Source organism: Bubalus bubalis, chromosome 20 (genome assembly GCF_019923935.1).
Source record: "Bubalus bubalis isolate 160015118507 breed Murrah chromosome 20, NDDB_SH_1, whole genome shotgun sequence".
Lineage (NCBI taxonomy): Eukaryota > Metazoa > Chordata > Mammalia > Artiodactyla > Bovidae > Bubalus > Bubalus bubalis.
Genome location: NC_059176.1, coordinates 43,763,594 through 43,790,746, shown reverse-complemented (window position 1 = coordinate 43,790,746; position 27,153 = coordinate 43,763,594). Strand labels below are relative to the sequence as shown.

Here is a 27,153-nt window from a genome sequence, read left to right as displayed (position 1 = left end):
AAGGCAGAAAGAGAAGAGGGCAACAGAGGGCGAGATGGTTGGATGGTATCACCGACTCAATTGACATGAGTTTGAGCAAGCTCCAGGAGATGGTGAGGGACAGGGAAGCCTGGTGTGCTGCAGTCCATGGAGTCACAAAGAACTGGACACGACTGAGTGACTAAACAACAACTTCAGATTTGGGCTATGTCATCAAATCTCTCCCAGATTTGGGCTATGTCACCAACAGTTCTGCTTCGTACATTGAATTCAGACAAAATACCTGCTTCCACAGCTGCCTGTTGTGTGGAACATTTCTGGGGCTTCTTTGGCAAAGGGGCCATTGTGTAATGTGAGCCCTCTACCCTGGTGACCAGCTCAGAGAAAAGCTTGTGGCTTTTGTCCTAGAAGAAGGAAGCTGATTGGGTGGGAGGCTTTGGGCACCGGACTGACTGCGTTCTAAGAACGATGAAGCCAGAGAGCCAGAGTGAAGGGACTAGTGGATGTGGAAGTTGTGGTCCAGAAGGGGATATCTGAATGTAAAGCCTCAGAGGGAGCAGTTGTGGATGCCTGTGAGTTCCACGAAATGGTGGTGGCTGTACTGTCTGCCATGGAGTGGGGGGAGCAGGCTCAGAGGTGAGGAGGGCAAGGACAGAGGCAGGGAGGCTGGGTGGATCCTTCACATGGGTGCCGAGCCCATCCATGGTGGTAGCAGGTCTTGGGGGCAAAGAGTAAGAGTATGAGTGATATGCTGATGTCTAAAATGAAAGAAGAAAGTGACCCTGAGGTTAGAAGACTACAGAGACCACGAGGGCTTGTGGGTGGATAAGGCTGACCAGGTGCGTCTGGGAGGAGCCAGGGTTATGTGAGAGGAGTGCTGACTTGGAAGGGCTCTGGATGCCCAGGAAGGTGGCAGATCTGCCTCTGAGCCCATAACACATAGGATATGGTCGAACAGGTTTCTTCTGAGAAGTGATGCCACCGAGGAAGGAGAAGGTCAGGCTTTCTGAAAGGAGTTGAGGATGTACACATTTGTTTATTTCAGAGTGGACATTCCAAAGGGCACCCTGGAGGAGATTAGGGAGGAGAGGACCAGGGGCCTGGGATGGCGAGAATGAGGACAGAGAGGAGAAGTGACTGGAGTGGCCGGGAGTTTAGGCACTGGCTGCAGGAAAGCAGGATGGGATTCCTGGTGGGATCAGCCAGTGATGGCATTGACAAGGAGGGAGTCCTCCTGACCCAGTGGATGAGGTTGGGGGTGGGAGGAGATTCTGGAAGGTGTCAGCATTGGCCTGGTTGATGGTGCTTCTTAGAGACCCACTGGGGACCTGCCCTAGATATCCAGACCCCTGGTTCGAGGCAGACCCAAGGTTTCTGTGGGTCAGGAAAGAAGTAAAAGCAGTGTGTGTGTGTGTGTGTGTGTGTGTGTGTGTGCGTGTGTGCTCAGTCATATCTGACTTTGTGATCTCATGGACAGTAGACCACCAGGCTTCTCTGTCCATGGGATTCTCCAGGCAAAAATACTGGAGTGGGTTGCCATTTCCTACTCCAGGGGATCTTTCCAACCCAGGAATCGAACCTGTGTCTCTTGTGTCTCCTGCCTTGGCAGCTGGGTTCTTTACCACTTGTGCCACCTGGGAAGAGCAGTATAAATAGTAGCTATGCTCCATATTCTGGGGAACCCTATCATAAGTAAACCCAATTCCCAGGTGTCCATGGTACAGGGAGTGATTCTTCGTCCATCGTGCTGGGACTCACTGCCCAGGGCCAGGGGATGGTCTCATACTCCATACATCTTCCCTGCTATGAAATCTGTCAAAAATCCAGTTTCCATAAGCCCTTCAGGAACACACCTACTGCAGAAAGTAGGCATGCTTTCCATTCCTAAGGAGCCTGGAAAGGGGTTCATTGTGCCAGAGGAAATTGTAGAAGCGCACAGAGAAATAAACTCCGAAGGAGTCATCCTTCGGGGTCAAGACGACAGACCGTGGAAGTGTGTTTTCTCATTTCCTCATGTTCCAGGGCTCATATGCTTCGCAGCTGTGATTTATTTTCAGAGCACACTTTGGAATTTGACAGACTCTCAAGCTGGCCTTCTTCTCAGCTGAAGCCATTTGCCATTTGGTAGATGACAAGGCCAGTGACAATTTCCACTAAAACAGCTGTGAAAAGAAGACATCTGATAGACAGGTGTCAAACCTGGGATGCAGACAGCACTGAATCACTGACAGACACCGAGGGTCTCCACTGCGTGGGAAGTGCCAGAGTCTCTCCCACCCCTGACCAGCAGAGTGAGAGCTGGGCCCCTGATGGGCTTGAATTCTGGGGTACATGTCCTGCTTAAAGATGTGTGGCTCTGTAATGGGCATGGTGTAATTGCTGGTGTTTAGAGAGCTGAGTGCCCCACACCCTACAGAGCCCTGGTCCACATGGGGTTTGAAGGCTGCAGGGTCCCAGCTGCTGCAGCAGAAGGTAATGGGGAAAGAGAGCTGATCCCGCCATTCAAAGCCCCTGCTGCCTCTTCTCTGCTTGGGGCAGTGCGAGCCATTTTGGCTGGGAGGGGGGGGTGCCTACTTCAAGGACCTTTTGATTTCAAGTGATAGAAACCCATTCCGGGACTTCCCTGGAGGTCCAATGGCTGGGAGTTTGACTTCCAGAGGAGCCTGATAGGCTGCAGTCCATGGGGTCCCGAAGAGTCGGACACGACTGAGCGACTTTACTTTCACTTTTCACTTTCATGCATTGGAGAAGGAAATGGCAACCCACTCCAGTACTCTTGCCTGGAGAATCCCAGGGACGGGGGAGCCTGGTGGGCTGCCATCTATGGGGTCGCACAGAGTCGGACACGACTGAAGAGACTTAGCAGCAGCAGCAGCAGCAGCAGCAGCAGAGGTAGGAGGTGGTGTCGGGTGGTATGGGTTCAATCCCTGGTTGGGGAGCTGGGATTCCACATGTTTCATGGCCAAAGGACCAAAAAACTTGGAGCAGAAGGGTTATCATGGTAGATTCAATGAAAGATAAAAGTGTTAGTTGCTTGGTTGTGTGCGACTCTTTGTGACCCCATGGACTGTAGCCCACTAGGCTCCTCTGTCCATGGGATTCTCTAGGCAAGAGTACTGGAGTGGATAGCCATTTCCTCCTCCAGGGGTTCTTCCCGACCCAGGGGTTGAACCCTTGTCTCCTGCAGTTCCTGCATTGGCAGGTGGATTCTTTACCACTGAACTGTCTTTGAAGCCCCCATACTAGCATGTTACTTAATGCCAATTGTGTTAAACAGTCCTTTTGTGGATGGATAAAAATGACTCAGTCCAACTAGCATATATAGTCCTGCCTCAGAGCCCATGCAGGACCTGACACAGAAAGCAAAATCCACAGAGGCTCAAATCTCTTCTGTGAAATGGGGTACTATCTGTTACATAAAATCGTATAGCATTTGTGCATATCCTTGGCTATGCCTCACATCACATGGGGTCTTAGCTCCCCAATCAGAGATCAAACCTTTGCGCCCTGCAGTGGAAGCTTAGAGTCTTAACCACTGGACCGCCAGAGAAGTTCCCCTCCTATACACTTTAATTCATTTCTTGATTACTTGTAACGGCTATATGTAATAACAGTGTAAATGTACGTGCGTGTGTACTGGGTCACTTCAGCCATGTCCAACTCCTTGGGAGGAAGGAAGGAAGAAAGGGAGGGAGGAAAGAAGGGAAGAAGGAAGAAACAGATATGAAGCTCTGCATGAAGAACCTAGAAAAGATTTCCCAGAGGCAGTGCTGTATGAGGTAGTCCTGAAGGATGAGTTCACCAGGACAACAGCTTGTGTGGAACAGGGACAGAATTTCTGGCAGGAAGAACCACATCTGCAAATGTGAGAGGGCACAAGGCACTTATAGAAACACCTGCCTGCTGAGGGCTCTGATGAGGCCGTGGTCCACAGAGCTGCTCCCTGTACCGCGTGGAAGTCTCTAACCACATCTGGTTACTGAGCACCCAAAACGGGGCTAGTCGGAATTGAAATGTGCTGCTCTTGTAAAATGCACACCAGTTTCAAAGATATAGTATGAGAAAAAGTGACATAGCCTATTAATAATTTTTGCATGAATTACATGTTGAAAGGATAATATTTGGGGTATATTTTTAGAAGTAATTTTACCTGTTTCTTTTAACTTTTTAAAAACTGCTTCTGCTAGAACATTTAAAATTACATAGGTGGCTCTTAGTATGTTTCTCTTGGACAGGATACTTGGAAGTGTAGGGGAAATGAGGTTGAGTGGCAGACAGGGACCAAAGACTCTCTAAGGAGCTCCTGTAAGCAATGCAGTTAAAATTTTTTATTTTATATTGGAGTACAGTTGTTTACAATGCTGTATTAGTTTCAGATGTACAGCAACGTGATTTAGTTCCATATGTATCTGGGCTTCTCTGGTGGTTCAACAGTAAAGAATCACCTGTCAATGTAAGAGACATAGCAAATACAGGTTCTATTCCTAGGTCGGGAAGACCCTGTAGAGTAGGAAATGGCTACCCACTCCAGTATTCTTGCCTGGAAAATTCCATGGACAGAAGAGCCTGGTGGGCTACTGTCCATGGAGTTGCAGAGTCGGTTATGAGTGAGCAACCAAACAACAAATACATATATCTATTCTTTTTCAGATTCTTTTCTCATATACGTTATTGCAGAGTATTGAGTAGAGCTCCCTGTGCTTTACAGTAGGGATACATGAAGAGGTCAGGATATACAGACTACTACATGGAGCTTCTCTGATGGCTCAGATGGTAAAGAATTGCCTGCAATTCAAGAGACCCGGGTTCGATCCCTGGATTGGGAAGATCCCCTGGAGAAGGGAGTGACAGCTCACCCCAGTATTCTTGCCTGGAGAATCCCATGGACAGAGGAGCCTGGTGGGCTACAGTCCATGGGGTCTCAAAGAGTTGGACATGACAGAGTGGCTAATACACACACACACCATATAAAATAAATAATCGACAGGGACTTACATCTAGCAATGCAGTTTTAAGCCAAGAGGTGCACAGTCAGATATGTATTGTCTAGACAGCCATCAGCCATGTGAAAGGTGGATCAAGGAGAAAAGATGCTGAGGGCTGGAAGTGAGTCTCCCTTGAGGAATAAATCATGAGCCAGACAAGATGGCGAGACTGAGTGTGCAGGAGGTGAGGGAGAGGAAGGTGAAATGACATTTAGAATTCTGACTTCGATTGTTGTTGGCTGGAGATGCTTTAGCTCGTGTCTGGGTGGGGTTGATGCTGCCTTTGAGGTGTGCAGTCATCCACTGGTGGTTTAGACCTTGGTGCGTCAGGTGTAGATGTAGGTTCATTAGGGTAGAGGTGATCCTTAAAACCTTGGAGTGGCTAAAATCACACAGGACAGTGGTCTCCAAACTTTTTGGCAACAGGGACCAATTTCATGGAAGATGGTTTTTCTGCAGACTGGGAGTGGAAGGATGGTTTTGGGATGATTTAAATACATTACATTTCTTGTGCACTTTATTTCTGATCTGATGCTGCCGCTGATCTGACTGCAGGGACCAGTCCATGGCCCAGAGGTTGGGGACTCCTGACATAAGGGATAGATACATAGAACAAGCCATAGAACCATGGCTGAGGTTGGAGCCTCTGGGAGAGGGAGGAGCCTCTGGGGGAGGCGAGTGGAGAGTGCTTGTCAGAAGCCAAGGGGAGGGAGGATTTTCAAGAATCATTGTGCCTTAGCCAAAGCAGTCAGATAAGTCAAAGGGAAAGCATGTTTTGGATTTAGCAATAAGAATGTCGTTAGTGACCTTGGTGAATGCCGTTTCCATGAAGCCACCGAAGACAAAGCCGACCTGGGGGGACTTGTGATGGAATTGGACAAAGTACAGATGTCCGGTGTAGACCACTCTTTGAGAAACAAAGCGTTAGGACTGTGTGGATTTCATTGCTTTAAGAATATTGGGAATTCCAAGAAACAGTTTGCATGGCCCCATGTGTTTTCACTTGGAGAACTCTCCCCTCACCTGCACCCCACAGTCAAAGACAGAGGTTCATGCAACTGTCTTTTCTCTCTCTCTGTCTCTGTCTCAGGCCGGATCTTGGACCTGAAGACCGGGACAGTCAAGAAAGAAGGGCAGCAGTCATCCATGAGAATGTGCATGGGTTCCCGGAGGTCCTTCATCTGCAGGATGAGGTCTGTTTGGGGAAGCAGTGGGCTGGGGCTCTGGTGGGGCTACTCCCTTCCCCTCTGCTGCTGAGCATCCTGAGGGGCTCTCAGATCACACCTTCACCATGGTGACGTCACCTCCTGACTACAGCCCCATGTTACCTCCTTCTTGGTCTCTCACCTGTAAAGGGAGAAGAGGAGTCAGCAGTTGGACATAGAATTCTGGAATTCATGGGAGAGCTTGGGGCTGAAGATACAGAGTTGAGGGTTGACATCAGAGAGATTGGAAAAGACCCTGATCCTGGAAAAGACTGAGGGCAGGAGGAGAAGGGGGCAACGAAGGATGAGATAGTTGGAGGGCATCACCAACTCCTTGGACGTGAGTTTGAGCAAACTCTGAGAGATGGTGAAGGACAGGGAAGCCTGGCGTGCTGCAGTCCATGGGGTTACAAAGAATCGGACACAACTGAGCAACCTAACAACTGCACAGACTGTCTTCCCTCTGTTCAGCCGGCAGGGACAAGCTGAGTGGCTCAGACTCACATGCATTAGTGTCCACCCAGGGACAAAATGCATCAATTAATGCAGTCCAGCACAGCAAGGGCTTTCCTCAGTGCTTTGGCCAGTAGAGTAAATGCCCATCCTAGCTAGATGGACATTCAGTGTAGCACAGCAAGGTGAATTCTTCATTGTGCCATCTAAGAAGTTGCCTTGTGCATAAATTTATTGGAAGCATCAAGTATTCCATTCCTAAGTAGCCTCCAATGCCCCTATTTATTTAATTAATTTATTTGTCTGTGCTGGGTCTTAGTTATAGCAGGATATTTGATCTTCATTGTAGCATGCGGAATCTTTAGTTGCAGCATGCAAACTATTAATTGAGGCATGTGGGATTTAGTTCCCTGACTAGGGATTGACCCCAGGCCCCCTGCATTGGGAGCACAGAGTCTTAGCCACTGGACCACCAGGGAAGTCTAATACCATTACTGTTCTGTGTTTAGTTCCTTAGTCGTCTCCAACTCTTTATGACCCCATGGACTAGAGCCTGAATTTTCCAGGCAGGAATACTGGAGTGGGTTGCCATTTCCTCCTCCATGAGATCTTCCTGACCCAGGGATTGAACCCAGGTCTCTTGCATTGGCAGGCAGATTCTTTACCACTGTGCCACCTGGGAAGCCCTCCAATACCATTATCACTGACCTATCGACCAGAACCAGGTGGTCCCCTCCCTGCCCTGGTAACCTCTGGGTTGCTTTTCCCAGTGCCACACCCACACTACCTGGATTTACCTATGAAGCAAGGAGCACTGCCATCTGCTGAGAGCCTGGCCTTCCCCTCCAAATAAAGCAGCTTAATTTCAGGAAGACACTGGGCACAGCCTGCCAGAGGGCAGAAGGCTGTGCCAGCATCCCTAGGTGGCTACCTCTTGGATGGATCCTGCTGTGAAAACATGCCCATTCTGGCAGCTGCCCCAGGCCTCAGAGTATAATTGGACTCTTGTCTTTGCTGCACTGAATACCAAGGCATTGAGGACATCATCTACTGTGAAGTTGGGAAATGGAAGTGTGAACTGAGAACACAGGTCAAAGGTTGGCCACAATGCAGGCTGTGGATGCTTGGAGCCTGGGATGCAGAGACAGTTATGGAGAAGGGAGGCAGAAAAGATGCTGCTTGAAAGGGCAATGGGACACCTCACACCGCCTCCCTCCCAGAGACGGACCCATAGAAAGATCTGATTCCAGACTCATCCTCCTCCTGTCCCCAGTTTGTCTGCTGCCATCCGCAGGCTCACAGTGGTCTGCTCATTCCTAGTTCCAGAACATTGCAGGGGAGGAGGGACTTTCTACACTGTGAATCTGAAGCTTGAGAAGATGATGTTTGTCAACTGGCAACATCTGTTTGGAGTTGATGCCTCTGCTCGGGCCTGAAGAGACGCCGTAGCTGTCATCACCACCCTTCCCTTGTTCCCTGAAAGCCCCCAAATTACACTGAAGTGATCTGCAGGGTGGAGCGTGGCCAGGATCCTCCGAGTGTCTGTCCATAGGTCTCTGGCTTCTGGGCTGGACCGGAGACCATCTACCTGTGCACTGAAGAATGGGTCCCCTCCCTTGCCTTTGGTGATGATAGGAATTCATAGACATGCAGCCCTGCTTCTGCACTTTGGAAAGAAATTAGCTATACAGCTCACCTGAGTAAGTGTGGTCACATTAGATAAGGTCCATATACTTGCCTTGAGAGTTGCTTGGATTGCCAGGAGGTCAAACCAGTGAGTCCTAAAGGAAATCAACCCTGAATATTCGTTGGAAGGGCTGATGCTAAAGCTGAAGCTTTAGTACTTTGGCCACCTGATGCAGAGAGACAACTCATTGGGAAAGACCCTGATGCTGGGAAAGACTGAGGGCAGGAGGAGAAGGGGGCGGCAGAGGATGAGGTGGTTGGATAACATCACTGACTCAATGGACGTGAGTTTGATCAAACTTTAGGAGATAGTGAAGGACAGGGAGGCCTGGTGTGTTGCAGTCCAAAGAGGGTCGCAAAGAGTCAGACATGACTGAGTGATTGAACAACAACAAATATACTTGCCTGCAGCACTGTGGGCTTTATATGCTTGGCTGGCTCTTCACTCGTTCTAATGTGTTTCTCACATCTTAGGTGTGGAAATGCTCCTTTGGACCATCTTCCTCTAAACAGACTAACCACCATGAGGAAGAGGTTCAGGTCAGTAGGCCTTTCCGTTTTTATCTTTATTTTTAAAAATATTTATTTATTCGGCTGTGCTGGGTCTTGGATGTGGCACATGGGATCTTTAGTTGCAGCATGTGGGATCTAGTTTCCTGACCAAGGATCAAATCTGGGCCCCCTGAATTGGGAGCACAGAGTACTAGTCACTGGACCACCAGGAAAGTCCCAGTAGGCATGATGGATGTTTGGGGGCTATGCAGTGGATAGCTTCAATGCACTAAGCTAAGGAGTAGCTGAACTTAAAGACAGGCTTAGCCATAGAAAGCACCAAGAGACTCACACGTCAGAGTTACTGTGGCTCAGCTGAGAAAGGTGTTGGGTGGATTTATTTTGGATATGCATACTATGAGGGAGGAGGGAAAGAGGGATCGTGGAAGTGAAGATTGAGAAACACAAGGTCAACAGGTGAACCCAGAAGCTTAGTACTAAAGGAGTCATGGGCAGCCTTGCCTCACCCCCAGCTGCTGAAAGCCAGCTCATGACGTTCTTTCTCTAGGAATGGCCTTGGCCCTGTGAAGGAAGGAGAAGCCCAGTATGCTGTGGTCCACTGCACAGGCTACATCAAGGCTTGGCCGCCAGCAGGTAAGGAGAACCTGCATCTTCATTCCTAGGGTACTGAATGCTGATTCATGTCACCATGTATCCTGTTAGACATGCATTCTTATAGAAAGAGACTGGAAAATACTCTTATTTTCCTTTGCAGTTAGAATGTAATGGTCTTTGTAATGGAAAAAAGTCTTGCTACTTGAAACAAAGGTTTGTAAAAGAGCAATCCTGCAAAGGTGATTGGCGCTTCACAAATCCTTTCTGTGATCTGTCACTGAGAGCACTCTGGAAAGTCAGAGGGACATTTGAAATGATAATTGTTTTCAAGTCACTAGAGAAATGCAAATCAAAACACAATGATGAAATACCTCTCACACTCACTAGTATGGTTAAAACAGACAATAATGCCTGTTGGTAAGGGTTTGGGGCAACTGGAACCCTCATCCTTTGCTGGTGGGGGTGTAAAATGAAACAGCTGCTTTGGAAAACAATCTGGAGGCTCCTCAAAATGTTGATCCTGGAGTTGCCATATGACTCAGCAGTTTCACTCCAAGGTATATATACTCAAGAGAACTGAAAGCATATGTTCACAAAGAAAATTGTACCTGAATGTTCATAGCAGCATTATTCCTGATGGCCAAAATGTGGAATCAAATTACATGTGTACATTTATGGATAAATAAAAAGTGGTATACCCATATGATAGCTTCAATGCACTAAGCTAAGCTAATAATAATTCAGCAATAAAAAGCAGTGAAGGAGAAGGAAAGGGTGGGACACATTGAGAGAGTAGCATTGATATATACATTAATACAATACCATATGTAAAATAGCTGCTAGTGGAAAGCTGCCATATAGCACAAAGAGCTCCATTCAGTATTCTGTGATGACCTAGAAGGGTGTGATGGCGGGAGTGGGAGGGAGGCTCACGAGGGAGGGGTTATATGTATACTTATAGCTGATTCACATTGTTTACACAAGAAACTTACATAACACTGTAAAGAATTATCCTGCAATTAAAATTGACTGGCAGATGCCAGGGCTGGCGAGGGGAAAAAAAAAGCAATAAATTACAGATTCATGCTATAATATGGGTGAACCTTGAAAACATCATGCTAAGTAAAAGAAAGTTAGACACAAAAGGCCACATTACAGTTCCATGTATGTGAAACATCCAGAATAGGCAAATCCATTGAAACAAAAAGTAGATTTGTGGTTTCCAGGTTCTGGGGGGAGAGGAAAATTGGGAGTGATGGCTAATGGTTGGTGTTGTTGTTGTTCAGTTGCTAAGTCGTGTCCTACTCTGTAACCCCATGAATTGCAGTATGCCAAGCCCCTCTGTCCTCCACTATCTCCTGGAGTTTGCTCAAATTCATGTCCACTGAGTCAGTGATGCCATCCAGTCATCTCATCCTCTGCCGCCCCCTTCTCTTTTTGCCTTCGCTCTTTCCCAGCACAGGGTCTTTTCCAGTGAGTAGGCTCTCCTCGTCAGGTGGCCAAAGAATTGGAGCTTCAGCTTCAGCATCAGTTCTTCCAATGAATATTCAGGGTTGTGTTTCCTTCCGAGGTGACAAAAGTGTTCTAAATTTAGATATAGTAGTAATAGCCGCGCAACTGTGCAAATCTGCCAAAAACCACTGAATTGTGTTCTTTAAGATGGCAAATTTTATAGTATATGAATATTTTATTTTACCTTAATTATATTCCTTCACTGATGCTCTTCCTTCCTTTGTGGAGATCTGAGTTTCTGATCTATATCATTTCCTTCTTCATGAAGACCTTGTTTTTAACATTTCTTACAGGACAACTCTGCTGGTGATAAATTCTCACCATTTTTGTTTTTCATAGAAAGTTATTATTTCTCCTTCACACTTGGAGGACAATTTCACTGGATGTAGAATTTTAGGTTGGTGGTTATTTTCTTTCCACACTTTAAGTATTCACTTCACTTTCTTGTTTGCATGGTTTCTGATGAGAAGTCTACATGATTCTTATCCTCATTTTTCTATATGTAGCGTGGGACTTTTTTTCTGGCTTCTTTCAAGATTTTTCTTTGTTTTTGGATTTTTGAAGTTTGAACATGATAGTATAATTTGTTTAGTTTTTGTGGGATTTTTTGGTTATTATTGTTGTTGTTTTTTAGTTCCTGCTGCTACTGTTAAGTCACTTCAGTCATGTCCGACTCTGTGCAACCCCAAAGACGGCAGCCCACCAGGCTCCCCCGTCCCTGGGATTCTCCAGGCAAGAACACTGGAGTGGGTTGCCATTTCCTTCTCCAATGCATGAAAGTGAAAAGTGAAAGTGAAGTTGCTCAGTCCTGTCTGACTCTAGCGACCCCATGGACTGCAGCCTACTAGGCTCCTCCATCCATGGGATTTTCCAGGCAAGAGTACTGGAGTGGGGTGCCATTGTGTCCAACTCTTTGTGACCCCATGGACTGTAGCCTGCTAGGCTCCCCTGTCCATGGGATTCTCTAGGCAAGACTACTAGAGTGGGTTGCCATTTCCTTCTCCAGGGGATCACTCCAACGCGGGGATTGAACCCGCGTCTCCTACTTGGAAGATGGATTCTTTACCACTGAGCCACCAGGGAAGCCCTATCGGTTGGTATTTTTTTCTGAGCTCCTTGGGTCTGTGGTTTGGGGTCTGTCATTAACTTTGAAAAATTCTTGGACATTATTTCTTCAAATATTTCTTTTGTTTCATTCTCTTCTCCTTTTGGTATTCTAATTACATGTACATCTTTTGAAACTGGACTACAGTTTGGGGGTATTCTGTTCTGGGTTTTTTATTCTTTTTTGTCTTTGCATTTCAGTTTTGGAAATGTCAGTTGATATATCTGCAAGCTCACTGATTCTTTTCTTGACTATGTCCAGTCTACTGATGAGACGTCAAAGGCCTTGTTTTCTGTTACAGTGGTTTTTTTTTTGTTTTTCTAGGATTTCCTTTTTATTCTTTCTTAGAGTTTCCATCTCTCTGTTTACATTACCCATATGTTCTTTATTTTATCTACTTCTTCCACTAGCTCTTTGAACATATTAATCATAGTTATTTTAAATTCCCAACCTAGTCATTTCAAAATCCGTGTCATATCTGAGTCTGGTTCTGATATTTAGTTGTCTCTTTGAGCTATGTTTGTTCCTGCCTTTTAGCATACCTTGTAAATCTTTGTTGAAATCCAAGTGCGATATATCAGGTAATAAGAACTGAGGTAAATAGGTCTTTACTGTGAGGTTTTATATTAATCTTGCTTGAGTGTTCTTTGGAAGGAATGATGCTAAAGCTGAAACTCCAGTACTTTGGCCACCTCATGCGAAGAGTTGACTCATTGGAAAAGACTCTGATGCTGGGAGGGATTGGAGGCAGGAGGAAAAGGGGACAACAGAGGATGAGATGGCTGGATGGCATCACCGACTCAATGGACGTGAGTTTGAGTGAACTCCGGGAGTTGGTGATGGACAGGGAGGCCTGGCGTGCCGCTATTCATGGGGTCGCAAAGAGTCGGACATGACTGAGCGACTGAACTGAACTGAACTGAACTGAAGTTGGCAATGTTTAATGTTTGAGATATAGATAGACAGATATCAATATATCAGTTTTATTTATAGTATATCTTATTTGTATATGTTTTTCTACTTAGACCATGCTCATGCCTATGCTCAGTTGCTCAGTACTGTCCTACTCTTTTCAACCCTAAGGATGGCAGCCCACCAGGCTCCTCTGTCCATGGAGTTTTCCAGGCAAGAATACTAGAATGGGTTGCCATTCCCTTCTCCTGGAGATCTTCCCAGCCCAGTGATGGAATCTGCATCTCTTGTGTATCCTGTATTGGCAGGCAGATTCTTTACTACTGCACCACCTAGGAAGCCCATACTGAGATCATAATGCATAAAATCATCAAGGTGTTGCTTGCCTTAAGGTTGGGCTCAAGGACAGAAACTCAGAGGGCAGTGATTCATTTACAGTGTCCAGAGCCTGGACCTTAGCTTTGTAGATCCATAGTCTTGACCATGCTGCAGAACTCATCAGATCCAGGGTTCTTAGACAGAGTCCTCCAAAGCTGACGTGTTAATCAGGTACAACTCTGTGATGCCCTGGGGCTTCCTCGTCACTGGCATGGATGCCCATGGCTATTGTCCAGGAAATCTATGAGGTTTGAAAGTACTTGAGACAACACATTTGTGCTGGAAGGTTGTTTGATGAAAAGCAAAGAAGAGCAAAGGGCTGTGGGCAGCCTGGTGAAAGACTTCTAGCCGTGGCTCACTGTGACATGTGATGGCCTCATCCATGCCATCTGCTGAGCAAGGCTCTTGGGCACTAGACAGAGGCCCAGCCCTTGGGGAATGCAAAGATGTGTTGGTGGGGGACAAGCAGGTACACAGCTGACTCCAGGAGAGTGTGGGCAGGCAGTCAGCGCTGTGGATGGAGGCAGGGTCCTTCACCTGCCCCAGGGTCAGGAGAGGCTCCCCAGATGAGACTCTGTAGAAAGCTACCCCAGTCCTGCCAAATTCAGCCTCTTGGGACCAGCAGATCATCTCCTTCTTGATGCTTTCCTCATTTGAATTCATCGTCCTTGTTATACCAGGCAAACTTCTCTTCCCGTTTCTGGCCTCAAAGTGCTCTTTTTCTACCATTTTATTTGACTGCCACACCTGCCTATCACAAGAAAGGAGGCTGAGGACCAAGGTGCAGGCAGGTGACTGCATCCAGAGAGTCTGCCAGGAGGATTCAGGGCAAGACTTGCCTGGTGGTCCAGTGGTTAAGATTCCACTCTTCTAATGCAGGGGGCATGGGTTCAATCCCTGGTCGGGGAGCTAAGATTCCACTTGTCATGTGGCCAAAAAGAAAAATTCTAAAAAGTGATTCAAGGCCAGCTTTTTTGGAGTCCTGTGGAGTTCTATACACGAGAGAGCTGAAGGGTACAGACTAACAGGGCGGAAGGAGTTGTGAGGCATTAAATCTCCAACAACCACCCTTGAAACTTTGCCACATGAGAAACAGTTGAAGGAGCCGGGAGTGTTTATCTTGGAGAAAGCAAGACATGATTTTTGTCTTCAAGTATTTGAGGGGGTGTCATATGAAGGAGGAATTAAACTTACTTAGGATAGTTCCAGAGGGCACAATTTGGACCAAAAGGCGGATTTTCACTGAATAGGAAGAAATGAGCAAAAGCTCTGAACAGGGTGTTACATACATTTACAAATATGAATACACACACATGCTAAGCATCTGGAAGGAATTCAGCCTCCTGTTCATCAGAACTGCAAGTTAAAATAATTTTATACCATCTTCTCTTATCTATCAAGTAGCAAAAAATTTATAAGACAAAATACACAGTATTGGGAAGGTTCAGAAAAATGGACACTTTTGTGTTCTGTGCGTGTGTGCTCAGTTGATTCAGTCATGTCCGACTCTTTGCAACCCTATGGGCTGTAGCCCACCAGGCTTCTCTGTCCATGGAATTTCCCAGGCAAGAATACTGGAGTGAGTTGCCATGCCCTCCCCAGGGGATCTTCCTGACCCAGGGATTGAACCTGTGTCTCATTAAGTCTCCTGCATGGCAGGCGGATTCTGTACCCACCTGGGAAGGTCAATGTTCTGCTGATGGGAATTTAAATCAGTACAAATCTTCTGTAGAATAACTTCAGAGTATATATTAAATGCCTTAAAATGTGCAATCAATATATAGGAATTAATCAGAGATGTGTGTATTGTATGGTTAAACATTGTTGTGAAAACCTTGAATTGTTTTAAATTTCAAAGTCTAAATATTGTGAATATCTAAATTTCAATAATAAAGAATTGGCTAAAACTAGCATGAAATGTCTATATGATAGGATACTGTGCTGTGTGCTATGCTTAGTTGCTTTAGTCGTGACTAACTCTTTGTGATTCCATGAACCGTAACCCACCAGGCTCCTCTGTCCTGGGGATTCTCCAGGCAAGAATACTGGAGTGGGTTGCCATGCCCTTGTCTATCAGATCTTCCAAACCCAGGGGTGGAACCCACGTCTTCTGCATCTCAGGTGGATTCTTTACCGTCTGAGCCACCAGGGAAGCCATGATCGGATACTAGACAACCATTAAACAGGCGTGCTTTCAGAAGGTATTTGAGAATGGAGCATGAGACTTCCCTAGTGGTCTAGTGGCTAAGATTCTACTCCCAGTGCGTGGGGCCTGGGTTCGATCTCTGGTCAGGGAACTAGATTCCACATGCTACAACTAAGAATTCATGTGCTGCAGTTAAAAGATTCTGTATGCCAAAATGATAAAGATCAAAGATCCCACATGCCATAGCCAAATACACAAGTAAATCTTAAAAAAAAAAGAGTGAAGCAAAGTGCTAAGAAGTATTAAAAAGAATGACAGTTTATGCAATCATGATCCCAATTTTATTTTTAGATTATAAGTGAATGGTGTATCTATGTGTTGAAAAATTGTACGTAGAATAGTAATCGTATCTCTGTGTAGTAGATTGTTGATTACTTTTTTCTTCTGTCTTCGGTCTTGCATTTTCCAAATTTTTACATGACTTCCATCATCAGAAAAAAACGGCATTTTTAGGCAATCAAGCAGAATTTTCTAAACAGCATTTCATACCACTGGATTGAGTGGTTTGCTGTGAATTCAGAAATTGTGTATTTTGTTTGTTTGTTTGGTTTTTTTTTTTTTGGTTTGGTTGTTGTATTTGGTTGCTGTGTTTCTATAAAGATGGAAGTTCTGGAAATTAAGCTTGTATGCACACATGACGATTCAATCATGCCTCCAGTATCCTGAATTGATATATATCTTGTTCTGTGGCTGTTAATACTGTTTCTTGATTAATAAGTCCATTGTTTTTTCTGTTTATACTTTTTTTAATATATTGGAGTATAGCCAATTAACAATGCTGTGATGGTTTCAGGTGCACAGCAGAGTAACTCAGCCATTTTTATACTTGTACCCATTCTCCCCCAAACTCCTCTCCCATCCAGGCTGCCACATAACATTTTACAGAGTTCTCTGTGCTATACTACTCTAGGTCCTTGTTGGTTATCCATTTTAGACATGCTGCTGCTGCTGCTAAGTCGCTTCAGTCGTGTCCGACTCTGTGTGACCCCATAGATGGCAGCCCACCAGGCTCCCCCGTCCCTGGGATTCTCCAGGCAAGAACACTGGAGTGGGTTGCCATTTCCTTCTCCAATGCATGAAAGTGAAAAGTGAAAGTGAAGTCGCTCAGTCGTGTCCAACTCTAGTGACCCCATGGACTGTAGCCTAGCAGGCTCCTCCGCCCATGGGATTTTCCAGGCAAAGTACTGGAGTGGGGTGCCATTGCCTTCTCTGCCATTTTAGACATAGTGTGGACCATATTTACTTGATTCATAACTCCATTCATTACACATATCACACACTATTTTACATTTAGAGCTCTCAAGACCAAATGCATGCTTCATTTTCTCAACCCAGTGGTGAGCTCAGACCTGGCATGTAAAATGTATTACATTTCACATAGTCTCCAGGAGATTGTGATGGACAGGGAAGCCTGGTGTGCTGCAGTCCATGGGGTCGCAAAGAGTCGGACATGACTGTGTAACTGAACAACAGACCAGATGGGTGGATGGATGTGTGAAAGGAAAGAAGAAAAGAGTCTGCCTTGATTTAAAAAAAAATAGTTGTTAACCTAAGGGGAATGGGTTTTGAAAGAATTCTTTGCCAGAATTTCCAAAGATGTTTATAGAATCCACTTTCCCAGAAATCTTCTGAGATGGCACAGACAGTCATCTGACATAGATGAGGTGGCTTGAGTAAGGTCATTGGCACGATTACTGTATAATAAGGTCATGGTACCGGAGCACTGGAACAGCCACTCACTTGATGCTTGAATGATGCCTTGTAAATGTCCACGAGGAATGTTGTCCCTACTTGCTCATAGGCTCAGACTCCTTAATTATAAACAGTGACTTGGTTAGGAGGTATGAAGGTGCCTAAGCACCAAAGTTGCTCAGAATATCTACAGGTGACCTTAGCAGTCTCTAAAGGTGAGTAGAAGCAGTAGACTTTGTGAAGCAAGCAAGGACCTTGTGAATAATTCTTTGACAGCCTGCTGGCAACACTTGTGCTTATTTCTGAACCAACAAGTTGTGCAGGCAAACTTTTACCTGGTACCTGTTGACTCCATCGAAAACATAAATGTCCCCCAAAATTCTGCTATATTCCAGAAACCCTTTCTATTACAGAGTGACTTTCCCAATTAGCCTCACAGCATTGTATACTCTATGAAAGTGAAATGTTTGTCGCTCATTTGTATCTGACTCTTCAACCCCATGGACTATAGCCCACCAGGCTCCTCTCTCCATGGAATTCTCCAGGCAAGAATACTGGAGTGGGTTGCCATTGCCTTCTTCAGGGGATCTTCCGACCCAGGGATTGAACCTGGGTGTCCTGCCCTGTAGGCAGATTCTTTACCATCTGAACCACCAAGTATACTGTATAAGCTTCATTTAAAATATTTGAGCTAGGGACTTCCCTGGTGGTCCAGTGGTTAAGAATCTGTGTTTCTACTGCAGGGGGCACAGGTTCCATCCCTGGTTGGGGAACTAAGATTCTGGCATGCTACATGGTGCAGCTAAAAAGAAAAAAAATCTGGTGTATGACTAAAGCAAATACAGAGTTCTACAGTTGCTCTGTCCAATCCTTCCTTCTAAAGAAGTCAATATTCTGTGTTCAACGTAGCAAAGGAGACATCACCCTCGGTGCAGAAGAGATCACCCACAGCAGGTTGCATTTTCCAGTGTGTGAGGTATGCTTAGAGTCCAGGGGTAGCTTTGAAATTCTGAAGATGGGAATTGCCTCCACTCCATGGTCACTGCCCCAGCGCCTTGCATTTTTCAGACTGGCATCCTGCTTTGAGCCAGACTCCATGTCTATCACAGGGACTTCTCCTCTACTCATCATCATCTGATGTGCTTGGTTCATCACCACAGAATAATACGTGGAAAATGTCTGATTAACTGGCTGTGTGTCTGCACAGGAGAGCCAGGATCTGCCCCAGTGGAGGGGGTGTGCTTGACTGAGATCAGGTTACCTCCCTCTGGGACCATCCTGATCAGGAAGAGGCTTGGTTCTTGGCAGCCTCTGGTGCTTTCTCATCAGTGAGGCTGATGCTTTCCTTCACGATGCTGCTGGACTTTCAGTAAGCCTCGGCCACAGCATGCCAGAGGCCTGAGGTTATTTCGGGGTTTTGGCTAGAATCTGCAGTGGTCAGACCAGTGTTGCCACTTCACCAGACAGCTCAGCCCCACCATGAGCTCATCCACGACAGCCCTGCGCTTCTCACAGTTTGCTGGTTGAACACAGTGTGTTGTTTTTTTTTTTCCCTTCATTTGAAAGTCTCCAAAGGCTGGTCTTCTGTGGGGAAGCCATGCACCCGCAAGGCTGGGTTCCCTCGTCTCACCAACCCTCAGCCATACTGTCCTGCCCAAGCTGGACATGCTGATGTTTGATATTCTGGTTGGACATCAGAGCCATGACCTTAACTTGTGAGATGGAGCACTGGCCACCTCTTCCGTCCTCCTCATTCTCAGGCAGGGCAAAGCCACTCTTCCATTTCTTTCAATGGATACTTTCTGAGCACCAGCCATGGGCCAGTTACTTTCCTAGTTCCTGGGGACCCTAGGGGGAGTCTGATATAGCACCTGCCCTTTAGAAGCTCACAGTGTGGGCTTCCCTTATGGTCCATTGCTTAAGAATCCACCTGCCAATGCAGGGGACACTGGTTTGAGCCCTGGTCTGGGAAGAGCCCACATGTCTTGGGGTAATTAAGCCTGTGCACCACAACTACTGAAGCCTGTGCTCTACAACAAGAGAAACCACTGCAGTGAGAAGCCTATGCGCCACAGGAGCGTGACCGCACCTCACTGCTACTGTAGGAAACCTGCACACAGCAATGAGGACCCAGCACAGCCAAAATAAGTGAACAAGTTAATATTTAATTAAACTAAAAGAAGTCACAGCACAGTGGAGGAGACAGTTAGGCATGTGGGTCATTGCAAAGCCCCAGATCAAGGGTCACACAGAGGACTCATGAGAGAAGCACAAGGACAAGAGATCCCGTCTACTGGGAGTGTCAAGGTTGTCTGCTCTCTCCTATGCTCTGAGGCCAAGCCTCGCTGAAAGCCTAATAGGTGGAGAGTAACGTTTAAGCTGAAACATGAACATAAAGGAGTTTTCTAGGTGGAAAAAATTGCTTTCTAGGCATACTGAGTTGTGTTGGTGAGTGTAGAGGAGGTATGTAATGATCACAGTCTTCATTTCAGAGTGCTCACAACGTGCGAATCACTGTGCCAAGGACTCTGTGCATTGTGCTTCAGTGTTTGTGAAAATGTTAGGTTGCTCACTTGTGTCTGACTCTTTGCGACCCCATGGACTATAACCTGCTTCTGTAGGCCCTTCTGTCTGTGGGATTTTCCAGGAAAGAATACTGAAGTGGGTTGCCTTGCCCTTCTCCAGGGCATCTTGCCAAACTGGGGATTGAACCCAGGTATCCTGCATTTCAGGCAGATTCTTTACCATCTGAGCTACCAGGGAAGCCCACTTCAGTGTTCACAACAACTCTCATGAGGTCCAGGCATTGTAATTACCTCTGTCGGGCAGGTGACATGCTGGAGGGTCAGCATAGCAACTTAATCAGCCCAGTTCACACAGTTAGTAAGCAGCCAAGTCTGGGAATGAATCTAGGCCTTACTGATGCTCTGATGTCGGGGAGAAGAGAGGTTGCTGCCTTGGGAATCGTGTGTGTTTGACTGTGGCTGGAGGGAATGTGGCCAGACAGGTGGGTAGAATCAGATCCTGGAGGTGAAGCCTTGTATGCTAAGCCTGGGGGTTTGGAACCCTCCTCTGCTCTCTATGGAGTGTTACTAAAAGCCACTGAAAGTTCTTAAAGATCATTCTAGAAGTTGGGTTGAAGTGAGAGGAGGGGCAAAGATAGGCCTGACAGTGGGGGGGCCAGAGAGGACCGATTCAGGAGAAACTGTGAGGCCTGAACGAAGGCAGTGGCCGTGCAGATGGAGAGGTGCATGTCGAGTGTATGGACAGCAGGGAGATGTGAGCTGATGGGAGAAAACAGGTAAGGGCTGGGCCATGCTGGGTACACAGCTGGTGGGTGAGGAGGCTGGAATTCAACCCCTTGCAGGCCATACCGCAGAGTCCATGTGTTTTAAGAACTATGGGAGATTGCCTACCCCACCCCTGCCAATTAATGTGTAAATAACATGGGACTTTGGATCTGCAATTTAGATTTTAGATATGTTGTTGTTGTTGTTCAGTCGCTCAGTCATGTCTGACTCTTTGTGACCCCATGGACTGCAGCATGTGGTCATTATTTTATATTATTCATCTGTCTTTCAAGAAACAGGCCTGCCATTTGCAGTCAAGTCCAGGACTCTGTTACTGACAATTCTTCCATCTTCCTGCTTTACTTGCTCACCTCCGCTGGCTTCTGGACTATGTTTCCTCCATATCTGATATCACGTCTCAGTGCCACGTGGGCCCTTTCAGTTTGCAGACTTAAGCCCTTCCTGTGTGCATGCTCAGTTGCTGAGTGTATCTGATTCTTTGCAAACCCTTGGACTATAGCTCCTCTGTCCATGGGATTCTCCAGGCAAGAATACTCGAGTGGGTTGCCATTGCCTCCTCCAGGGGATTTTCCTGACCCAGGGATCGAACCCACATCCCCTGCATTGGCAAGCAGATTCTTTACCACTGAGCACCTGAAGGGTCGCTCCCTCAAGACTTGCCCCCGTTCTTGCCACTGTCAAGCCAAAGCAGTTCTGAGCTTGTAGTTTGGTCTTGCTGGGGACCCTTCCAAAGCCTCCCTTTTCCTTCATATGTAGCTTCCTCAGCACTTCCCTTCACCCCATCTTGCCCAAACAATCCTCCCTGGTTTCTGGTATTGAGATGTTCGTCTCTCATCTCAGACTCTGAGAGTTTCCACAGAAACTTGGGAGGGACAGATAGTTACTCATGTGGTCTCAGGTTGCTCTTTTGACCCCAAACCACCTGTTGTACTTCTAAGCTGTCCTTTGTAAAGTGGGAGAGCCAGGTCTGTAAGATCACCACCAGGAACCCTGAAATGCAAAACACCTACAAGTCAGCATTTCCTAAAGTGTGTCCTGAGATCTCAGTCTCAGAGATACTTCATAAAGAAAGGAGTCCCTGGTCAATAATTAGGGTACCTTTCTCTCTCTTAGAGACTCATACTCCGAAGTTCAGTGTTTCCTGAGCATGCCTACAGTGATGAAACTTTTTTGTCTTTGTTTAAACCGTGTTTCCCAAATGTATTTGGCCAGAGAATCGTTTTTTCCCACTAAAACTTTTTACTGTTCCCCAGAGAATACTTTGGAAACATACTGTGAACAAGTGGCTGTTTTTTCCCCCTGTGTTTGGTGGAATGCAAAAAAAAAAGTCTTAATTCTCATGTGAAGATGTGAGTCCCAGAATAGACTCCACCCAGCATTACTGAAAAACAACCCAACTTTCCGTGAGTGTTTGCACAGGGTTAATGCAACCCTTTAGTTAAACATGAAGAAGCCTTTCTGGCCAACAACTCTGAGCTTCATCCGAGACGGCAGTCTCCAGTTACATTTCACTTGTGTGTTGTTTATATGACTCGGGGTTTATTTAGAGCTGGCGTTAGTGGAGCGTATTTCCAAAGAAAAGGTAATTGAATGTGGGGCAAAACGGGCTTGTGAAACCAATTAGGAAATCATTGAGATCTGTTTAAATGGCTGGAATTATTCCGTTCCTATTAAAAACCACTTTGAGAAATGCTGAGGTTCCTGCCAGGAAGCATTCCCTCCTGACACCATCCCTGCCAGCCCTGGCATCCAGCCTTGGCCACCCGCTCTTCCTCAAAGCAGCCTGTTCTTTTCTCTGTTGTAATACTAACCACCTGGCATTGTGATGCTCTGGTTCTCTGCTTCTCCCACCTGCTGGCAACTCCTTGAGAGCAGGAGCTGGTGGAATGCACGCTGAATCCCTTACTGTCAGGCACTTAACAGGTGCTCAACAGGTATGTCAAACTGATCCCATGGCCAAAGTCTGAGCTGGTGTCGGGCTAAGAAAGTCAGAGTTAAAGAGAACCTTCAGCATTACCCCAAGCCAGCCCCTTCTCTCCACAGAGGAGAAATCTAAAATCCTGTAAGACTCCGCATCTCAGCTAACCCCAGCACTTCTCCGCTCCCCTTGACCACAGCCCAGACCCTGCAGGGGAAACCTGCAGCCAGGCAGAGTTCAGATGCCAAGCGGCCACTCAGGAATGGGATGATTCTGTGTCTATTGACTAGTGTCGGGGAAGCCATCACCAGCATCATAGCAAAAACTAGAGCTGGACATATTGAGCCCCACCTGCCAGTTGTTGTTATTGTTCAGTCGCTAAGTCATGTCTGACTCTGCAACCCCTCCGGCCCTGAAATTGGTGACTGGTGGGGAGCCTTTGAGGTTTTTTGGAAAAGAAGCTTGAAATATGGTCAAGGCTGTGCTTTGGCAAAATGAAAAGTAGCAATAGCATAGGGAGAGGTGGGGCCAAGGAGGGAAGATGGTTGGAGTACGTGCTAGAAGAAGAGACTTTTGAGCACCTGTAAAAGGAGGGTCAGGCTTACCCAGTGGTTCAGGAAGAATCCACCTGTGCAGGAGTGCAAGAGTTGCTGGTTCGATCCCTGGGTTGGAAAGATCCCCTGAAGGCAGGCATGGCAACTCACTCCAGTATTCTTGCCTAGAGAATGCCATGGACAGAGGATCCTGGCAGGCTACAATCCATAGGGTCGCAAAGAGTCAGACACGACTGAAGCAACTGAGCGTGCACGCAACAGGAGGGTTGTGTGAAGGCGGTGTCTGGAGGGGTCCAGTGTCCGTGACCGGGGGCTGTTGGAGAAAGGAACATCCTCTCCTGGGGAGGGGGCCACAGTCAGGGAGATGGAAGCACCCAGATCGCAGAGCCCATGAGATGCGGACAGCCAAGGATGCCAGTCTTCAACTACAAAGGATGAAGTTCCCAAGGACCATGTAGAAGGTTATTTGGGAGCTAGTTACTTTGAGCAAGGCCAGGTGGAGGCTGGTCTTCATTGGAGAGGAATGTGGAGCAGAAAGCAGCAAGACACTGATGGTGGTGAGAAATGACAGCAGAATCAGGATGTGAGTGCTACTGGGGGACTGGCTACAATGAGTGGTGAGTTAGCATCATGGCAGAACTCTTCGTGCTAGCCAGTGCCCAGCCTGCCCAAGACAAAAGTATTGTGACCAGAAGCTGGAGAGACAGTGTAGCCCCAGAGCAGGGATGGGTGACAGGTGGGCTGCTGGACACAGCCCTGCCTTTTAGATGCCTGTTCTGCACCAGTGAGGATTTATAGCTTCTAGGAGCTAGAAATGGGGGAGAAGTCAATCAATGAAGCATGTCATTTATTTCTGAACTTTGTATGTGCCTGCATGCTAAGTCCCTTCAGTCATGTCTGACTCTGTGTGACCCCATGGACTGTAGCCCACCAGGCGACTCTGTGGGGATTCTCCAGGCAAGAATACTGTGGTGGGTTGCCATGCCCTTCTCCAGGGGATCTTCCCAACCCAGGGATTGAACCTGAGTCTCCTACTTTGCCAGGCAGATTCTTTACCGTCTGAGCCTGAACTTTCTATAACTGAAAGCTAAAGATAGCAGGGAAGAGCCACAGCTAAGCCACCAAGAGAATGAGAGGGTCAGTCATCTGAGCTTCCTTTGGAAAACAGTCCACTGCTTTCTAATGACATCCCTCTTCTGTCAGGGGGAAATAACATGGACTCAAGAGTCTTGAGGTGGGCAGGAAACCTAGGGGAGCCTCGTGGCCCATTCCTCTCTATACCCCTGGTGAGACTCAGGCCTGGAAAGGGCAGTCCTTGTGCCCCCTAATTCCTTTTTTCCTGACATCCTGCTGGACCCCAGTGTGGCTTTATTGTTACAGGCCCTTAGCCCTTTGTTTATAGATGACGCCTTTCTGGAAATGAAGCTCTATCTTCGGAGTCCAAGTTTATTACAGCCTTCCCTTTAGGCACAAGAAGATGGCGTGTTAATTTTCATGATTCAATGGCAGTTAATTTGGAAAGAAATGTATCTCTGCCAAACATTTGACAATTAAATGTCCAGCATCATCATGTGCATTTTCCTTCAGTTTGGTAATCAGGAGCAGGATTCTAAAGGCTGGATTTAAGTACAATACGTTCATGTTTCTGACATGGTTGGAGAATGAGGTGTGAACTGGGAAAATTCCCCAGGTGTGTGAAGCCCACCTTTTTAAATACGAACATCACAGGCCAGCCTTTTTCCTTAATCATTTTTTATTATCATTACTATAAAACAGCCCATCTTATTAAATTTAGAAGTCTATAAAATCTTAAAAAATAAAATTCACCTAAAACCCATTTTTAACAGATTTTTTTTGATGCAGACCTTTTTTAAAGTCTTTATTGAATTTGTTACAATATTGCTTTTGTTTTTATGTTTTGTTTTTTTTGCCATGAGGCATGTGGGATCTTAGTTTTCCAACCAGGGAATCGAATCCACACCCCCTGAATTGGAAATCAAAGTCTTAACCACTGGACTATAATGAAAAGGACATCTTTTTGGGGTATTAGTTCTAAAAGGTCTTGTAGGTCTTCATAGAACCGTTCAACTTCAGCTTCTTCAGCGTTACTGGTTGGGCCATAGACTTGGATTCCTGTGATATTTAATGGTTTGCCTTGGAAACGAACAGAGATCATTCTATCGTTTTTGAGATTGCATCCAAGTACTACATTTTGGACTCTTGTTGACCATGATGGCTACTTCATTTCTTCTAAGGGATTCCCGCCCACAGTAGTAGATATAATGGTCATCTGAGTTAAATTCACCCATTCCAGTCCATTTTAGTTCGCTGATTCCTAGAATGTTGACGTTCACTCTTGCCATCTCCTGTTTGACCACTTCCAATTTGCCTTGATTCACGGACATAACATTCCAGGTTCCTATGCAATATTGCTTTTTACAACATCGGACCTTGCTTCTATCACCAGTCACATCCACAACTGTGTATTGTTTTTACTTTGGCTCCATCCCTTCATTCTTTCTGGAGTTATTTCTCCACTGATTTCCAGTAGCATATTGGGCACCTACTGACCTGGAGAGTTCCCCTTTCAGTATCCTATCATTTTGCCTTTTCATGCTGTTACCAGACCACCTGACCTGCCTCTTGAGAAACCTATATGCAGGTCAGGAAGCAACAGTTAGAACTGGACATGGAACAACAAACTGGTTCCAAATAGGAAAAGGAGTTCGTCAAGGCTGTACACTGTCACCCTGCTTATTTAACTTATATGCAGAGTACATCATGAGAAACGCTGGGCTGGAAGAAGCACAAGCTGGAATCAAGATTGCCAGGAGAAATATCAATAACCTCAGATATGCAGATGACACCATCCTTATGTCAAAAAGTGAAGAGGAACTAAAAAGCGTCTTGATGAAAGTGAAAGAGGAGAGTGAAAAAGTTGGCTTAAAGCTCAACATTCAGAAAACGGAGATCATGGCATCTGGTCCCATCACTTCATGGGAAATAAATGGGGAAACAGTGGAAACAGTGTCAGACTTTATTTTTCTGGGCTCCAAAATCACTGCAGATGGTGACTGCAGCCATGAAATTAAAAGACGCTTACTCCTTGGAAGGAAAGTTATGACCAATCTAGATAGCATATTGGAAAGCAGAGACATTACTTTGCCAACAAAGGTCCATCTAGTCAAGGCTATGGTTTTTCCAGTGGTCATGTATGGATGTGAGAGTTGGACTGTGAAGAAAGCTGAGTGCTGAAGAATTGATGCTTTTGAACTGTGGTGTTGGAGAAGACTCTTGAGAGTCCCATGGACTGCAAGGAGATCCAACCAGTCCATTCTAAAGGAGATCAGCCCTGGGATTTCTTTGGAAGGAATGATGCTAAAGCTGAAACTCCAGTACTTTGGCCACCTCATGCGAAGACTTGACTCATTGGAAAAGACTCTGATTGGGGGCAGGAGGAAAAGGGGACGACAGAGGATGAGATGGCTGGATGGCATCACAGACTCGATGGACATGAGTTTGAGTGAACTCTGGGAGTTGGTGATGGACAAGGAGGCCTGGCGTGCTGCAATTCATGGAGTCACAAAGAGTCGGACATGACTGAGCGACTGAACTGAACTGAACTGAACCACTGGACTGCCAGGGAAGTCCACTGAAAACCCATTTTAAAACATTTTAATGTATTATGAAGTAAAAAAGAAGTCTCCCTTTCCACCCTTGTTCTATTCTGGACATTTTTAATTTTTCATGGGTATCATAAATGTTTCCAAGTTAGTACTTAAACTGTGCAATCCCTGGTAGCTCAGACGATAAAGCATCTGCCTACAATGCTGAAGACCCAGGTTTGATCCCTGGGTCAGGAAGATCCCCTGGAGAAGGAAATGGCAACCCACTCCAGTGTTCTTGCCTGGAAAATCCCATGGACTGAGGAGCCTGGTAGGCTACAGTCCATGGGGTAGCAAAGAGTCGGACACGACTGAGCAACTTCACTTTCACCTACTTAATTCTTTTAAATGACTGTATAGTATTCCATCAGCTGCTCCCCAAATTGGAACTTTAAGATGGTTTTCAGGGACTTCTTTGGCAGTCCAATTGTTGAGACCACCTTCTAATGCAAGGGGCACAGCTTCAATCCCTAGTCAGGGAACTA

The 27,153-nt window shown here is 46.3% G+C and overlaps 1 protein-coding gene across 4 annotated transcripts in view; it reads left to right on the top strand.

Annotated features, from left to right (window-relative positions):
* Window positions 1-27,153, top strand: part of ARNT2 (aryl hydrocarbon receptor nuclear translocator 2) — a 191,059-nt gene that overhangs the window by 93,863 nt on the left and 70,043 nt on the right. For all 4 annotated transcript variants that reach the window (XM_025271546.3, XM_025271545.3, XM_045163834.1 and 1 more), the window contains exons 6-8: window positions 6,055-6,157; window positions 8,783-8,848; window positions 9,369-9,454. In XM_025271546.3, coding sequence (XP_025127331.3) covers window positions 6,055-6,157; window positions 8,783-8,848; window positions 9,369-9,454 — 255 coding nt within the window. The remainder of the gene's footprint in view (window positions 1-6,054; window positions 6,158-8,782; window positions 8,849-9,368; window positions 9,455-27,153) is intronic.